Source organism: Antechinus flavipes, chromosome 6 (assembly GCF_016432865.1).
Source record: "Antechinus flavipes isolate AdamAnt ecotype Samford, QLD, Australia chromosome 6, AdamAnt_v2, whole genome shotgun sequence".
In the NCBI taxonomy this organism is placed as follows: domain Eukaryota; kingdom Metazoa; phylum Chordata; class Mammalia; order Dasyuromorphia; family Dasyuridae; genus Antechinus; species Antechinus flavipes.
In genome coordinates, this window is record NC_067403.1 from 133289965 (window position 1) to 133303817 (window position 13853).

At 36.4% G+C, this 13853-nt stretch overlaps 1 protein-coding gene across 2 annotated transcripts in view; it reads left to right on the plus strand.

Moving 5' to 3' along the window:
• CFI (complement factor I) overlaps positions 1-13853 on the plus strand; it is a 39877-nt gene that overhangs the window by 21712 nt on the left and 4312 nt on the right. For both annotated transcript variants that reach the window (XM_051964814.1, XM_051964815.1), the window contains 5 exons: positions 321-350; positions 2575-2610; positions 3508-3611; positions 7636-7739; positions 9127-9404. In XM_051964814.1, coding sequence (XP_051820774.1) covers positions 321-350; positions 2575-2610; positions 3508-3611; positions 7636-7739; positions 9127-9404 — 552 coding nt within the window. The remainder of the gene's footprint in view (positions 1-320; positions 351-2574; positions 2611-3507; positions 3612-7635; positions 7740-9126; positions 9405-13853) is intronic.

Consider the following 13853-nt stretch of genomic DNA (forward strand, 5'->3'; position numbering starts at 1 on the left):
TATGGCTTATATGGATGACCAAGATGCAGGCTTCTGCTCTAGACTTTGATTTAAGCATAATGAGTTTTTGACTTTTTGAATTTAGGGTCATTCTATTCCATGGCATATCAGATTTGGTGTGTGTGTGTGTGTGTGTGTGTGTGTGTGTGTGTGTGTGTGTATAAAACCCCATTATTTGCTGCATCTGAGCATGATTTGACTTGACATACTAATATATATATATTTTTTTAGCTACCAACAATAGAATATAGCATTCCGGTGTGGTTTTCTCTTCATTGTGTTTTTTTATGTTTTATGATATTTTGATGTTTTACTTTTAGGTACTAGAAATTCTGAACATGAAGTCCAAGGTAAAGTATCATTACTTTCATTTAAAGTAAAAATTTCTGTGTAGATTTGATGTCCATAAGCATAGAATTTTTTAAAGACACTTAACCTGTTTATAATTCCTTCTCCTAAATTCTTTTATTTTTAGAGTAATCAATAGTTTAAAAAACCAACAACAACTTTGTGGGGCAACAACCAATGAATAGCAACAAAAAGGCAAATTTAAGCTTTGTGTAAGGGAAAACTTGCTAATAATAAGAGCCTCCAAAAGAAGCCTCGAGGTATTAGGTTTCCTTTCATTGGAGATCCCCAAGCAAAGACCAGATGCCTACTTAACTGGCATACTATGTGACATAATGGTAGGAGCACTGAATTGCAAATCAGAATATTTGGGTCCAAATCCTAGCTCTGCTGTTTTTAACCCACACTGGACTATACAGCCTCCAATGCCTCTTCCAACTCTAGAGCTGGGACTAAGATTCTAAGCCATCTAGCTTCTGAAGGCTTCTGTTTCCTTCTCTGTAACATTAAGACATTGAATTTGATTACTTTTAAGTTATCTTTTAGCTCTTAACCAAAAGGAGATTTTGATTCAGAACTGCTTTGGCCTACATGGCCTCTAAAATCCATTCTAAGTCTGAGATCCTATGTTTCTGATGACATGATTTTGTGAAGACTTTAAGAGCTCTCAATAGTGCCTCAGAAGTCTAGTGGCTTGGAGTAATCCCTTTCATAAATAATAAGGTACCTTCAGTCTACTCTGGAGAATATAAGAGTGAGGAAACAAAGTATGGCTATGCTATCATCCTTTAGGACTACCATCTCCACTTTTGTATCCTTGCCTTAAGAGACATAACTGAACAGTGGATATTAGACATTCAGACCTCATGTTGACAATTAAAATGTTGTAAAATATTACAGTGATAACATATATTGGGTTGTTTGCCATCTAGAGGAGGAGCTGGGGAGAAGAAGGGGGAAAACTGAAACACAAGGCTATGCAAGGGTCAATGTTGAAAAATTATCTGTGCATATGTTTTGAAAATAAAAAAGCTTTAAAAATAAAAAAAGTAAACAAACACAAAATTAACTGTTGGCATTTTGTTGTTCAATTATGACCAACTTTTCATGACCCCTTTTGGGGTTTTCTTGGCAGGAATCCTTGAATGATTTGTCCTTTTCTTCTCCAGCTTGTTTTATCAGTGAGGAAGCTGAGGCAAATGGGTTAAGTGACTTGCCTAGGGTCACATAGTGAAGAACTGATTGAGGCCAAATTTGAACTCGGGCCTAGTGCTCTATTCATGCACCGCTGCCCCATTTGTCATTTGTTATTTTAGAAGAATATAAAAGAAAGAAGATGGAGTTTGCATTTGCCCCCTGCATACTAGAGGCCTGAAGAATGAAATGTATATACACACTCTTAGGCAGAAATGAAATGTGTAATGGATAGAGAGAGCCAATCTGGAAACCAGTAAGACCTGGATTCAAGACTGGCCATCCAGAGGAAGCTTTTTATATGATGAAGATTCAGCACTTCTTTACAGCTTGGCAAATCACTTTAATCTCAGAATTCTAGACAATTCACTAAGACTATAAATTATAAAGAAGGTGTTAGTTAAACATTGATTGAAGAAATTTCTCACCAGAAGTAACTACTCTTAAAAGTTAGAATAGGGAAGTAATTACCAGTGAGGAAATTCCTCAGTCAGTGCTCTCTGATGAAAACAAAATAAGTAAAAAAATCCCTTGATGAGATAAGATGATATGTTTATATGATTCACATATTAAATATTTATGTATGGTGACATCTTTCAAATGTATGAAGATCAAATGGGCATTATCTCTTAGTAAAGAACTGTAAGTTCCTTCTATTACCTATTCCATTTATCTAATATGAAAATCAGGGCACAAGACTTGGTGCCTATGTGTCTTAGACATTTAATCTCTCTGGGCCTCAGTTTTTTCAACTGTGATATGAGTGGGTTGAATAAGGTGGCTTGTAAAGTAATGATCCTCTTGTCTAAAGTCACCAAAATTTCTGGGTAATCATCTGTAACTGCACAGATCTTACCTTATATAGATCAGGAATGAAGGTGAAAGAAAGATTTTTTCAGTTTTGTTTTTAAGGGAGGACAAGTTTGTAGGAAAGTCATTATGAAATTATAAAATGTCTATAGAGTATTAAGGCTTAAATTATTTCATTTTCATATGACTAAAATGTGCTAATAAGTTTGAATTTTTTTGTAGAACAAGATGAAATATTGAATGTTAATATGGATGAGGGTAAGTTATTTAAAACTTTCTGCTTGTTGCTTATTGGTCAAGCCGTGCATATTGGTAGATCTGTCATGGGCATGCATGCATTTATAATAATGAATAATTTTATTGGTCTATATTTTTGAAATTTTGATAGATCTGCCATCTTGTGAATTCTTCCTTCCCTACTCTATGCCCACCTTCTCATTATGTGCAGTTCTTGTCTTTGCCCTCCCATAAATCCTCTACAGAGATTCAATTTTCTCATATATAAAATTAGGTGAGATAACAAAGAATGATGGGGAAGGAGTTCTGGAGAGGGGTTTTAGATTCCATCTGAATAATCTAACTAGGTTCATATCTTTACAAAATAATGCTTCTCTCAGTCTTCCATCTTTACAAGTAAAAATTGCTTCTGAAGTAGACATTGACATTAAATTCAGTTATATGGAACAGTTTATCTTTAAAAAAAGAAGCATTTTGCCATAGAACTGTCTCTTTTTTTTTTTTTTGAGACCATGCCCTGATGATTCAGATCATTGTTAAGCTAATAAAGTGATTCTTTAATAATTTAAAACATGAATACAATAGTAGTATTGTATAGTGTGCATATTCTATTATCTGCTAGAGGATTATACATTTTTAATTCGTCTAGATTTTTTCATAACCAATATTTTTCTAGGCCATCCTCTCCTCAATTACTGTGTACTTAGAAAATTAAAGTGAAATCTTGACCAAGAAAACGAAATCAAGAAAATATCCTCTGTGAAATTACATAATATCCTAAAATTTCAAATATAATTTGCAAATATGATGGCATTGCATTGCCTGTGATTTTGACCCCTTCCATTAGTGGGGATAATCAAGAAATGACTAAGTTCAATTTTGATAATGCTATTATCTTATTTTTTTTCCCCTCAAAAGAAAGAAAATTATTGAAATCTCTTTTACCCAAAATAAGCTGTGGTGTTAGAAACAATACACACATTCGAAGGAAACGAATCGTAGGAGGAAAGATTGCAACTAAGGTAATTGGAGTAAATTTTTTTTTAATTAAAACTTTTTATTTTCAAAATATATACATGGATAATTTTCAACATTCACCCTTACAAAACTGTATTCTAATTTTTTTCTCTCCCTTTCTCCCACCCTCTCCCCTAGATGGCAAGTGATAATTGGATTCAGTTTAACAAACATTAAATCCTTACTCCGCTGAGAGCCCTAAGCATAGTGCTGAGGCTATTCAAAAACAAAAAAGAAATAGTCCCTGTCCTCAAGAAGCAAAATCAAACATAAGTAAAGACTTATACAGACCTCAAGAGTTATATAAATACTAGCAATTATCATTACTATTAACTAAATACAAAGTAATTTCAAAAGGGGGAGAGTGCTAATAACGGAAGAATTTAGGAAAAGTCTTATGTAGGAGATGGCAGCTAAGTTGGATTTTGATGGAATGAAAGGATTCTCAAAGGCAGAGAGAGCACTGAAGACACAGGAGACCATGGTACAGAATAATGGAGTTAGTAGATAAAATGTCATGTACAGTTACTAGGCAGATTAAATGAGACAGAGAATGTGGATGTTGAGAAATAATAGGAAGCAAGATGAGATAGGTATGTGGGAGCCAGAATTGTATGAGGACTTTACACGCCAAATGGACAATTTTGTTCCAAAGGCTGTAAGGAAGTCATTGAATATTTTTTTTAGTCAGAATGATGTAAACTGAGATTTTTTTGGGGGGGAAATGATGTAAATTGTGTCCCCTTCAACCTTTGAGGGGGGGCTGGATGTAAACTATGTCCCCTTTGGTGAGACTCTCAAACCTGGCTAAGGCTAAAGCAGAGAAATCTATTTTCTCCCAGGTTTCAGAGGAAATATAGGAGAGCTTTGGGAGCAGCACAAAAAGGTCATCTGGAGGTCTGAGAAGAGAAAATTGGGTCCCCAATTTCACCACTAAATCACACCCCAATAAGGGAGCAGAATAGGAGGGAATAATAAGAAATGAGCATTTAAATGACAGGTCACCAAGCTGGCGAGGCAGAGGAGAGTTTCAAGACAGTTCTCAATTCCCCTGCAATCCTCATTCTGTGTGGGGAGAGGCAAGTGAGACCAGAATGCCACATTGAGAAGGAAGGAGAAGTCCTCCCCTCCCCCCCATAGCAACAGTTTCTTCTGGAGGGCAGGGCATTGGGGGGCAGCTTGTCCCTTCTAGGCAGTCCCTCCTGCTCAAACTCAGAGTAAGAAAACTGTTTCCTCAAATAATTTCCATGACACCTAAAGCACAAACTCCTTTGTTTCCCAGAAATAGCAGCAGCTAAGAGATGGGCCTGCTCTTTATATCTTGCTCTGGCCCTGTGGTCTTCCTCCTCTGCTGCAGCTTGGTTCCTGTTGTTAAAGACTCCAAAAGCTGTTTCTAACAGCTGGGACATGGGAGTTTGAGGGCCCAAGGCTAACTTCTGCAACTTCCTCCTATATCTGGGGCACACTGGTTAATAAAATGCACACTGAGAACAATGGTCCCCTCTGGAGAAGTTTGGTCCAAATTAGAACCACTACAAGACAGCCCTGAAAGAGGGCAGGATTTCTTTATCTCCTTGGGTGATCTCCCTAAATTTGTCATAGTTAACCTGCTTCTTAATTCCCCTCTTCATGCCTTCAGTGAGGCAGATTAAGAGGTGATCCCTTTCCTCTATCACTACTCCCCTCCTGATAGTTCCACCCAGGGTCTGAGACAGGCACAACAACAGTCCCTGGGAGGTATCTACCAGGAGAGGAGGATGCAGATTCTCTTTTTCTCTTATATAGTACAACAGAAAGAGATAATGATATTAACATCTCTCCAGGAAAGATCAAATTGGAGGCAATGACTTTAAACCTCTCAATATACTTTGTGGGGTTCTCAGAGTACTGGCCCAGTCTTTCCTTAATTTGGGAAAGATCTGACATTGAGAAGGGCACTTGTACTCTCAGTGTCCCTCCCCAAAAGTCTGCTACTTCCCTCAGGGGCAGAGTTTAGAAGGGGTGGCTAAATCAGTATCCTGAGTAGAAGATGTGGCTGAATCAGGCTCCTGAGCAGGAGAAGGGGGTTGGGGGGATGGTCCCATTACTGTATGAGAAGAACTGAGGAGTGGGGGCTGGGCAGCCTCAGAATCTAGTTCAGGAGGTGGGAGGGATCAGGTTGAAGTAAAAGGGATCCCACTCCTTGTGTGAGCAGGACTGAGGAGTGGGAGCTGGGCAGCTTCAGAATCTGGTTCAGAAGGTGAGGAGGATCGGGTATTATGGGACTAAGAGCCTGTTTTTGGATAAGAGGGTGGTTTTGGAAAGCATTTGCAGGCCTTCTGATAAGGACTGCAATGGGGAACAGGGGAAGGACCTTGTGCTCCCAAAGGAGTGAAAAAAAAAAGGGGTCATCTAGAAGGTCATTATCTACCTTCAGTTCCCCTACAATAAATCTTACCAGCAGCATTCTGAAATGTTGTCTTAATTCAGGATTTTGAGATAAGGCCATAAAGGCTTGGACATAGGGAACTTCAGTCAACTTGACTTGCAAAGCAAAACAAATCAAGCTGCTGGATGGTGCTGTAGTTAATTGAGTCATTAATGGGCCATTTTCCCAGGTTCTCCAGGATTTATTGAGGTCAGGCAGCATTGTAAAAGTAAATGAGTTTATTAGTCTTGAAATCTTTGAAGCTGAATTTATCTCTTTTTTAAGAGACAGCCTAAAGGAGAATCTTTAGGAATAAAGATGGACTGCCCCATTTTGCCACAAGCCCCAGATTTCCTGATTCTATAGCTCTTTGTTCTCCTAGGCATCCCAAGAGAGAGAGAGAGAGGTGACAAAAACGCTCCCTAATTAAAGGAACTTTTTGTCAAAGTGCAGGAATTCCAGTAGGAGTGTCCCTAAACAGAGAATTCTGCTGGGTGTGGAGCCTCAGAAAACTCAGATTTTCTCCCTTCTAACTATAGAATAGTCCACCAGCAAAAAGGGGCTTACTTCTACCAGGCTCTCGGGGATCCCCATACCAGGCCATGAAATGATGAGGTGGGAGAAATGAGGATGAAAAATCCCCTCTGGTTGGTATTGCAGATTCTTTGTGAAAGAATTTGCAATCCAAAGTCTGTATGGCAAAAAGGGAATTTTTATTTTCACTAAAAAGAAAGCTTTCTTATCTGGCAAAACTTCTGATTAGAAATTTGGCAAAGGTAGGTTAACAGACTCTTAATTATATCAGGTAAATTTTGACCTGGGAACTGGGGAGCAGTTTGAGCCACGCAATAGAGGACTATTGACTGTGCCTCAGGCCGAGATCTCCAATTGAATGAGACCACTTAACTTGAGAAGGGCTGGTCTGGGACCACTTAACTTGGGAAGGACGTTGTTTGGGAAAGGTGTGCTTTTCCCAGAGTTTGAGAGTCTCCCCAAAGGGGACACTGTTTACATCTGGCCCCTCCAAAGGTTAAAGAGGACACAGTTTACATCATTTTTGCCCAAAAAATTTCAGTTTATATCAATAAGATGACATGATTAGGTCTGTGGTTTAGGAACATCAATTTAGCAGCTATATTGACCATATCTTGTAGAAGAAAAAGATTGGAGGCATAGAGAATATTTTGAAAACTATTAAAATGTCCAGTTGAAAATTAATAAGGGATTGTAGATGCTGCATAAATTGAGAGAACCAGAGAAATTTTGAGATTGTAGAGAGGAATTATACATAATTATTGTTATATTTGCATATAATTATACATATTGCACATTTAATAATAATAATTGTTATTATACCAGGGGAATTGCTAATTTATCAGTGGATGTTGAAGAAGAAAGAAGAGTTTAAGGGTAACTTAATAAAATCCAAATAACATACTTGAATAAAGGGTCTTTACCATATAGATTTTTCTAGAGAAGCCTAGATTGAGAAATAAATTTGAGAAGAATATGTAATAAAAATCCAAGGGTCTCATAAAGAAGATACTCTTGGGAATTTGAGGGATTTCATCATTGATTACCCCATGTCACTGCAACTATAACTCTCCAGATATCTTTTGTAGGGGCAATTCCCATGGCAGGTAGCAATTAAAGAAGGTGATAAAATCCACTGTGGAGGAATCTATATTGGTGGCTGTTGGGTCCTGACTGCTGCACATTGTGTCAGGTAAAAATATTTTTAATAACGTGGAGCAATGAAATTAGATTAAAAAGGTAATGGTAGAAAAGGCATATATGAGCAATTGAAAAAAAAATTTTTAATTGTCACTTTCTCATAATTATAGATATATCTAGAGTGTCCCAGACAAACTCGGGAGCAGGAGCTCTTAACTTGGAGTCCATAAGCTTTTAAAAAATTATCTATTTTGATAATTGTATTTCACATTTTTGTTTCCTTTGTAAACCTATGAATTTTATATATTTTAAAACATACTAAGAAAAGACCCATAGATTTCACCAGACTCATAAATGACCCTCATTTCCAGCCTCTACATCTTTTCATTGCTTCTAATCATAAATATTTAACAACTATATTACCAAAAAATAGTATCCACAACATACTTTCTCTATCACTTAAGTCTAGAGAAGCAACAAAACAGTAAATTAAGCCCTGATTTATGTTATTTTCCTACTTCTAAGGTATAAGATGGTTACCATGAAAATTTAACAGTCTGCTCTTCCAAGCTAGTTCAAGTGGACTTCAGCACTATAATGCTTTCTTCCCTTTGATTTTTCCTCATGAACTCCATGGCTTCTTTCAAGATTCAACACAAATTCTACCTTGTATTCCTTTTCTTGTTTCCTTCAATACTGGTGGCTTCCCTTGGAAATTACCTTCAATCTACTTTATATATGTTTTCTTTGTATGCTAGTTGTTTACTTATTATATCCCACATTAGAATGTGAGCTCCTCTAGGGCAGGGACTATATTTTGCTTTTTTTTTGTATCCCCAGGACTTAATCAAACTGCCAAACACAGAAAAAGATTCAGAACTCAAGAGAGTCTTATTTACTACCCAAATGGCAAGATCAGAATGAACACTTTAGGAACCCAAATGACTTAACTTCAGTGTAGTTCCATTTCTCTCATTTCTAAGCTTTAAGGCATATATATTCTCTCTCTCTCCCTCCCTCCCTTCCTCCTTTCCTTCCTCCTTCCCTCTTTCTCTCAACCTCCTTCTCTCTCTTTTATGTGTATACATGTATATATACATGTATACACATTTGTATATTGTGAGCTATTACTATTATTATCATTGTGAAAATTATCATCATTATGAAAAAATAATATAAACTATATTATTTGTGCTGTTAGGCCAGTCAACAAAAATCAGTCCTCTCTCCTTCTCTCCCTCCCCAAATTGTGAATGCAAGAGAAAGCCAATTTTTTAAACTTGTATTCCATAAAATGGCAGCCACATGGTCTCAGGGCTAATGAAGAGAAAGGACATTTGGGAAATATGAAAAAAATCCCTTTTAAAAAGGGAAGAATAAAAAAATCCAATACTAAATGTTTATATATTCTAGTAAATATTTTCCATTTTATCTTGTAGGAAAAATTTAGCACATCGGTACCAAATATGGACAGGATTACTAGACTGGATAAAAGTTAACAGTGGAACTGGAATCCAGAGGGTCAATCGAGTGATAATCCATGAACAGTACACTGGAGTCACCTATCAAAATGACATTGCTTTGATAGAAATGCAAAAACACCCAACGAAAACCACATGTGAGCTGGTGAATACTGCCCCTGCTTGTGTTCCCTGGTCCAAGTATCTCTTCAGACCTGGTGATAAGTGCTTTGTTTCTGGCTTAGGACGGGATGAAGGTATTTCTTATGTTATTTATTAAACAGCATACAAGGAGGTGATAGCTATGCAGAAAAAAGTTTTATATTGTAGACAACTTAATCGTCTTCAAGGAAGAAAAATGCTATCAGAATGCTAAAAGTTGTTATTCAGCTTTTCAGGTTATATGTATCTCCTCTTTGTTGCTGAAGGACATATTACAGAGTAATTCTTACAAGGAGATATAAAATTATCGAGCCTATTGAAGGTATTGGAAAAACATGGGAAAACATTTTTAAAATATTCAAATATATCTAAATCAAATATTTATTAAATATCTATTGTATTCTAGACACAAGTTAGACACAGGTGATGCAAGTATATAAAAAATAAAATAAACTTTACATGCAGGAGCTTACATTCTAATGAAGAAGACAAGACTATATATGAATAAATGCATCATGATCATAAAGTAGATAAATGTAAATGTTTGGAAGAAAGGACACTACTAGTTGATCCAGGAAAGGCAGCATGCAGAAGATTATGTATGAGCTAATTTTTTTTTAAAGTTTCTTCAAGCATTTGTGAGATTTTATTAATAATCTCATTTTTACTTTCATGTTGGCAACCATGAACCTCCCCTGGGCTACTCCCAAGGAGAAGTCCTGCTTCCCCTGCTGTCCATGCTAGCAGTTCCTGAGCATCCTGGCAGCACAGTGGAGGAGTGAGATCTGACCCTCCTATCTGAACTTCCTGGGCTAAACTGCCCCAGGCCAGGATTTCTTTTTTTAAATTAATAATAGCTTTTTACTTTAAAAATACATGCCTTAAAGATAGTTTTCAACATTCACCCTGGCAAATCTTGTGTTCCAAATTTTTCTCCTTCCCTTCCTTTCACACCTAAATGTAAACATGAACAATACTTGTATATGTATTTCCACATTTATCATGCTATACAAGAAAAATCAGATTAAAAAGGGAAAAAAATGAGAAAAAAAGCAAGCAAACAACAAAAATGTTGAAAATACTATGTTGTGATCCACATTCAGTCCCTACAATTCTTTTTCTAGATGCAGATGGTTGTTTCCATCACTAATTCTTTGGAATTAGCCTGAGTCACCCATGAGCTAATACTTAAAGAAAAAGGGCTCCTTCGAAGCAAAGATGAAGATAGAGCCTATCACTTTTATTCAAGTTCACATTCACAGAAATTTAAAAGTACAGAAAAGAGACAAAAAAGTTTAAGTTCCTTAAACCTGTTAAAATTTTCCAGACTAAGTGGTACTCTCCAGATTTACTGTCCCAGAACAATGCTGGTTACATCTCCCTTTTAGGATTCTAGAAGTATCCATGAAAGTTTTTTCTAATGCTTGAGTCCCCATTCCCATTATGTTCTCCTCACTGTTAGCCAGTGACTAGCAACTGGCTCACAAGTTAGCTAGTGACTAGCAATCCAATTTCATTTAATTAGGGAATATAGATTAGCTCTTAAAAAGGGATATTTATTTTGAAAATAATAAGGGAAGAAGGGATATGGGAATAGAATAAATATTTTTATAGTACCTACTATGTGCTAGATACGATGCTAAGCACTTTTTAAAAACATATTATTTCATTTTATTTTCACAACAACCTTAGGATGCTACTATTATCCCTATCCAGGAATATTTTTAGATGCTGTTAAATACTGTTATTATCCTCATTTTAAAATTGAAGAAACTGAGGCAGACAGAGGTTATTTAACTTGTCCAAGGTCACACAACTTAATAAGTATCTGAAATCAGCTTTGAACTCAGGCCTCCTTGACCTTGGCCCAGAGCTCTAGCTATTGTACTACCAATAAGGACAAAAGTGCAAGCATTTTTCCCCCAGTCATCTCAATAGTAAGAGCAGGCTCAGACTTAAAACAGTTTCTACACAACATGGATCCCACGAACTTTATATCCAAATCTAGCATCACTGTCAGATAACTGCTTATGTCAGCTGCTAGTAAGCTGAGTCCTAAGATTTCTCTTTAGGACTAAAGCATCCCATTGATGCTGGACCAGCTGTAAAACCCTACATAGCCTTGACTACTGAACCCATAAATTCCCAGATTATTTCCTTTTCTGACTTTTCAAAACTCAAAAGAGTGTAGCCTTCACCTAAAATAAAAGACCAAAATCTCAGCCAAAAAAACCAAGAATCCTTTTCACAGGGTAATAAGGTGTCCTCAGGTGTGAACAAAGCCTTTGCCCATTCTGTTCACAGCAATTAGAGGAAATCAGCAGAAGAGCAAAATCAGACACAAGGAGGGCTGAGACCAACTAATAACTTTTAAATGTGGTATCTGGTATGGTTGTCAATTGCAACAAGTCAAAAAGTCTGTAAATTCAAAAGGTGGTTTGCTGACCCTGACCTATTACATAATGTCTATATATGCTCGAAAGTCTCTCTATTATATGTCATCACAGATCTCTAGGAGGCAGTCTCTCCAACTTCTTCCACATGGGGAACTGCCTCAGAACTCTACTAATGTTGATAGTCCCCTATTACAGCGTACATAAGTAACTTCTGAGTGTGCACAGGGCCTAAAAGACCTCTGATTTGCACAACTTTCCAATTTGAAGAATTAAATTTCTTCAATTTATTTATTCTTTTCATTCATCCCAAATACTTTACTTGAATCTTCTCATCAGTTCAGTGTGAATCCATGGGCAAGGTAAACTCCTTGAAGGTAGAAACTTTTTTTGTGTGTTCATATGCCATATTTTAACCTACTGTCCAATACTTGTTGAACTGAATTCTTGATTTTTCTGTCTCTTTAAATTCCCTTCCTCCATCTTTTGTAACAGAAATCTTAAATATATCCAGTTACTTCTACTTGGCCTTTTCAGTTATCACATTTTTTTTCTCAGAATCAACCAGTCAGTCAACAAGCATTTATTAAATAGCTCTTACATATCAGTCATTGTGCTAGATATAGAGCAAGGACAAAATAAAATTAGTTCTTACCCTAAGGAGCTTACATTTGATGAGATTGGCAATGAACAATTCTTGGGCTATATTTCCACGAAGTAAAGGTACTCCCCAAATGGCTTACATTCCAATTCTTAAACTTGGGGAAAAAAAGAATAAAAATATAAGACTCACTATTGCATACTCTGCTACAGAAATATAATGGGATATATGAATTGGTACATTCCCATTGGTTCTCACTGTAATTCCTCACTTTAAAAATAAAAACAACTCTTTTCATCCTGACACATTCCAAGAAATATAAGAAATTACTGAATGAAGTAATAAACCAATAGGTATTAAGTAAGCCCTTACTATGTGTAAGGTCCTGGACTTAATGCTAGGTATACAAAGACAAAAATAGCATACTCTCTATCTTCAATGAATTTACATTCTACTGATAATAAGGACAGGTAAGGAGGCTAGGTAGTACACTGAATAGCATGTCTGGTCAGTGAGGAAAATTAATCTTCCCATATTCAAAACTGGTCTTAAATAACTAGCTCTGTGACACTGAGCAACCCCGTTTGCCTCACTTTTCCCATCTGTAAAATGAGCTAAGGAAGGAAATAGGCAACCACTTAGTATCTTTGCCAAGAAAACTCCATCTAGGGTAAGAAAGAAGAGTTGCACACAACTGAACAACAATTGGTGTCATCACTTATTTCTTTGATAAATAACTAGGGTCCACAATACCCCCTTAAAATTCATTCTTCATATTACAGGGAAAATAGAAAAAAAAATTTGGAGTAGATGGTTAAAATTGGCTAGCCAATAGATGTATACACCTTAGAAATCATCTTAATCCAAATCCTTCATTTTGCAGATGATAAATTTTTTATCATATTTTTAATGTAAATCCAATATAGGCATACAATTATCTTTCTGCACAAGAAAAATCAGATCAAAAAGGAAAAAAAAATAAGAAAGAAAATAAAATTCAAGCAAACAATAACAAAAGAAGTGAAAATGCTATGTTGTGATCCATACTCAATCCCCACAGTCATCTCTCTTGGGTGTAGATGGCTCTCATCATCACAAGATCATTGGAACTGGTCTGAATTGTCTCATTGTTGAGAAGAGCCATATCCATCAGAATTGATCATCGTATAGTCTTACTATTACCATGTACAATGATTTCCTGGTTCTGTTCATTTCACTTAGCAGATGATAAATTATTTTTAAAATAAAGGTGACTGTGAAAGGGAGCTAGGCTTGCAAACATGAAGATCTGGGTTTAAGGCCTGCCTCTGATCCATACCAGGCAGGTGTGTATGATCCTGAGCAAGCTGTTTAACTTCTTAAGTTTCAAAAAAGATTCTGACCTGCTTCAATAGTAGGCATTTTCTCATCCAGGAGATCCCTTTCTCAGTAAAATCAAAGGTTCCATTTCCAGTGTTTATACTTCATAGCCACATATTTAACTTTTGTGTTCTGTTGATCTGGGAGAGTTTGTACTACTTTACATTTGTCAACCATCCACAAAACACTTT